This window comes from Kogia breviceps, chromosome X, assembly GCF_026419965.1.
Source record: "Kogia breviceps isolate mKogBre1 chromosome X, mKogBre1 haplotype 1, whole genome shotgun sequence".
Classification (NCBI taxonomy): domain Eukaryota; kingdom Metazoa; phylum Chordata; class Mammalia; order Artiodactyla; family Physeteridae; genus Kogia; species Kogia breviceps.
The window spans coordinates 95,691,438-95,696,101 of NC_081330.1; the positions used below are offsets into that span (position 1 = coordinate 95,691,438).

Here is a 4,664-nt window from a genome sequence, read left to right on the forward strand (position 1 = left end):
ATGCAGCTTCCTGGGGCTTCCCTGGTGGTGCAGTGGTTATGAATTCTCCTGCCAATGCAGGGGACATGGGTTCGAGCCCTGGTCCGGAAAGATGCCACATGCCACAGAACAAATAAGGCCATGTGCCACAACTACTGAAGCCCACACGCCCAGAGCCCGTGGTCTGCAACAAGAGAAGCCCCTACAATGAGAAGCCCACGCACCACAACGAAGAGTAGCCCCGGCTCGCCGCAAGGAAGACCAAAAGCAGCCAAAAATAAAATATAAATAAATAATTAAAAAAAAAAAAAAAAAATCAGCTTCCTGGGGAATTCCCTGGAGGTCCAGTGGTTAGGACTCTGTGCTCTCACTGCTGAATGCCCAGGTTCGATCCCTGGTGGGGGAACTAAATTCTCACAGGCTGCTTGGCGTGGCCAAAAAGAAGGCAGCTTCCTGGAACTTACCTATTACCTACTGAAACTAAATTTGTGCCGCTGAGGCCCAGGTGATTCCTATGTATACTATTTGGGAATCAAGGGTATGACTCAAATTTTTCCTTTCTTCAATCTACTTACCTTTGTCTCAAAAGAAATGCAAGAAAAGAGAACCCGGTGTGCATGTCACCTCCTCACTCCTGAGCTGTGTGCTGCCTTGGCAAATTCCTTAACCTCTTGGAACCTCTGATTTCTCAGAGGTTGAAAAGGCTTGAAACACTGTTGTAAAGTGCCCAGTACTGTGCTTGGCATATAATAACTTCCCAACAAATGGTTGTTATAGGGTCATGCTGGAGTAAAATGAGCCCCCAACATGACTGGTGTCCTATAAGAAGAGGGAAATTTGGACACAGATATGCACAGAGGAAAGACAGATGTGAAGACCCACTAGGGAATGTGGCCACACAGCTATGTGGCCACAGAAGCAGATACGGGAGTGATGCATCTACAAGCCAAGGAATGTCAAGGATTGCTGGCAACCACCAGAAGCTAGGAAGAGGCAAGGAAGGATTCCCCCAACTGCCGACCCCCTACCCCCGACAGTTTTTGGAGGGATCATGGCCCTGCAGAGACCTCCATTTAGGATTCTGACTTCCAGAACTGTGAGAAAATAAATTTCTGTTGTTTTAAGTCACCTAGTTTTTGGTATTTTCTTATAGCAGCCCCGAGGAAAGTAATACAAAGCCAAATATCCTTCACAGGTGAATGTAAAACAAACTGTGGTACATCCATACAATGGACTACAACATGGGTAAATCACAAAGACTGAGAGAAACCGGTCACCAGAGGTTGCATCCTGTATGATTCCATGAATGTGACATTCTGTTAAAGGCAAGTCTATAAGATGGAGAACCAATCAGTGTTTGCCAGAGGTTGGGGTGGGGGCCAGAGTTTGACTACAAAGCGAAGACATGAGGGAAGTTTTTGGAGTCATGGAACTCCTCTGTGTCCTGATTGTGGCAGTGGTTACACAAATGTACCCATTGGTAACACTGATAGAACTGTATGTCCAAAGAAAGTTAATTTTATGGTGTGTTAATTTAGGTATTAAAAAAAATGAAAACACACGCACATATATATACCCAAACAAATTTCTTTAAAAAATGCTTGAAAAGAAATTTTCTTTCTGGGTTTCTGCTGGAAAGGCTGCTTTGTAGAGGATCTGCCACACTAGCCCTTGTGTTTTGTGAGCCTGGTCTTCTATCTGTAAAAGGAGAGGATCCATCTGGAGCAGAGGTTTTCATAATGTCCCCCACCCCCACTCCACCAAATTGCATCCCTGGACACTCCTTTTGTGGAAGTGGGAGTGGAGATGGGTTTGGAGAGAAAGGGGTCTGGACCCACAGGTCTGCATCAACCACAGTGGTTGTACTCTTTGTCTCATATTGTTTACCTACAGTAATTCTCGATTAGAATGGCTGCTCCCAAGCCAGAGCCAGATACCTGGGGATTTTAAACAATCCTGGATTCCAGGGCCTACTTCTGGGGCCCACTCATTCGTCCCTTTGGCAAGTGCCTTCACGGATCCTGGTGGAGCCCCAGGGTGCTGGCTCTAATGGTCAGTGATTATAAAAAAGGCCTTTGGGTAGGGGACAGGGGGCCCTGGAATGATGTTTCTTGCTTTCACATGGATTAACTACAGTGACACAATGGGAACGCTGAAAAGGCTCTAAATGTAGGCCTCCTCTGACGTAGGGTCCAAAAGAACCGTAGACCATTTGTTTTTATAGACAAGATGATTTTTTTAGAAGAGCGCTGTGTAGACAACAAAGGGCTGTGTACAGATGGGGGAAAGGCCGCTGTGAGGATGGATGTGCTGACCCCCAACCAGCAGGGCTAAAGATTATCCTTAGTAACAAGAGCAGCCCTTTCCTCTAAGCAGGAAACCATTTGCCTGCTAGGTTCCATGCTAAGGAATCTAATCCTTACAGCAACCCTGGGAGAGACAGGCTATCACTGTTTTGACAGGTAAGGAAATGGAGGCTCTGAGAGGCCCCAGTTACAACGGGAGGAGGTGACAGAGCCAGTCCTGGCCAGCAGCTCCAGCCTACCATGCCAAAGCCCATGAGAGCAAGGGAGGCCTTGTGTCAGGCAGGCTCTCTCTCTTAGCAAGTGCCCTGGAGAAGGGGATTAATGTTCCTTTTTCACAAAGGCTGGTGGGGATTGCTGAGGGCAACTCAAGACCTTATCATTTAGTACAGCACTGGAAAAAATATTTTAAAACTTTATATAGTGGAATTGGTTGTTTTTTGAAAACTATTTAACATGTAAATCTAATCTAGAAAACCAGAGTTGGGTCACTGTGGTTGAAGGTGGGGTCAGGGGTGGCCTGAGGCTCCCCCAGGACTCCCAGAGAACCCCAAGAAGGCCACTTATCCAGTAGGTTGGCACTTTACTGTAAGAAGCACACAGCGGGTACCACGATGTCTAAGCCTCTGGCTTTGGATTGGGAAGAACCAGGTGGGATTGGGGCACTGGGTGGGGGGGTGGGGGGGAGGAACGGCTGCGGGGCACTCACCCCTAGGTTAGTAGTCTGCTCCGGCAGTTCCCAGGGTTCAGGTCCATCTGATCTGGGCACCACCTTCAGCACTCTCCTCTCTTGCCAGGCGGCAGCAGCCATGCCGTGCCGCTCACAGGATAAGAAACATTGTCACCATTTTACTTTTAATGAATTTTATTCTTTAAAGATAAGGCATACTAAGCTAAAAACTCACCCCGCCCTTTTTGCTTGCCCTTCTAAAAGGTGGTTTCTAGTTCCTTTACCAACAAAAGTTCATCGTTCAATGTTGATATAGGATTTGCAGCAGATGTCAGAGGCTGACCGTGATGGCTCACATCGTCATCATCAAACAGACCTCTTTCTCGTGGATGTCTGGAATCATACCCACCGGGGAACTGATCATGTGAACAGTGTTCTTACTAAACAGCTTGAATTCATAGTGGATAAGCTGTTCCCAAAAGCCAATGTTGGGCTGGATGACGGGGCGGCATGACTTGGTCCACGTGTAGGCGTCCAGCAGCGACATGGAGTGGTACCTCGTGAGGTACGCGAGGCAGAGAGTGGCAGAGCCGCTCACCCCGGCGGCGCAGAGCAGCAGCGTTCGGCCCTGCTTCATTTCCACGCTGTGGATGTGATCTGCAATAGGGTCAAAAAAGTCGTAGAGGTGCGAGGTGGGAGCATCTACCACCGGCACGCGTACGTACTGGATGTCTTCAAAGAACGTGTTGTCCACCTCAGCCGACACGTTGATGACTGTCGTGATGTGGTTGGTAGACAGCATGAGTTCATTGTTCGCTGTCACCCCACTGCTGATGTATAGACTGCTGGTTATCTGGGGAGAGGCCATGGACAGCCTGAGCCAGGAGGGGACACGGGGGTGTTGTCATCAAGGCGGCGGGACAGTGGTCTCTCCCGGCTGCTTCGGGGCACCACTCCCGGGAGCAAGTTCAGGAAGCAGCAGCTCGGTGGAGTCTCTTGGAGAGGGTCTGGGGGACAGTATACCGGTCACAGGTCACCATCCCATCTCCAACCCCCAACCCCACCCCCTCCACCCCCGCCGCCCTGCGCTGGAGTCACAGGCCCCTGGTTTCCATGGCAATGGCAGCTCGCTACAGGGAAGACTTGGCCGCAGAGCCGGGTCTTCAGAGAAACCCCAGGTCTCTCTTCTTTTTATCTTTCTTCATAGTCATTTATTTTCCGAGCCCGAGTTCTTATCTGTCTTGATGTTTTAAAATGTTCTGTTACCAGATAGCTATTTTATGCTTCAGTTTTTGGATCACACTGAACTCAGTATCTATGAATGCTTCTATTTTATTGGTGTTGAAGAACAGGGCTTACACTTTTTCTACAAAGTAACAGTATCATATTTTTACACTGGGGCACAGCATTTGGCTCATGTGATATGCTAATCTTTATAAAACTGCAGCGAGATAGGGGTTTGGTTGGGCTTGGTGAGCTAGCCTGATACTTCTTTGTTGATTGTAGCCATAGAATTATGTTCCTGCTCAGAGACACATCAGGACTGTTTCTAAGGGAACATTGCTGATATATAGCCCTTTATCTATCATGAGGTTGGCCTGTGGTGAACAATTGTGACTAATTTAGCTGTGTCACTGTCCATTTGTGCATACAGCCCAAATGATTTATCACTTGATTCTACTTTATTACCTGAAACAACAGCTCAAATTTTC

General features: G+C 47.9%; 1 protein-coding gene across 1 annotated transcript; it reads right to left on the reverse strand.

Annotated features, from left to right (window-relative positions):
• Positions 1–3,304: 3,304 nt before the first annotated feature.
• Positions 3,305–3,860, reverse strand: DUSP21 (dual specificity phosphatase 21). The gene is given in 2 exon segments (XM_059050609.1): positions 3,305–3,808; positions 3,810–3,860. Coding segments are annotated over 2 exon segments (555 nt in total).
• Between the last annotated feature and the right edge of the window lie 804 nt (positions 3,861–4,664).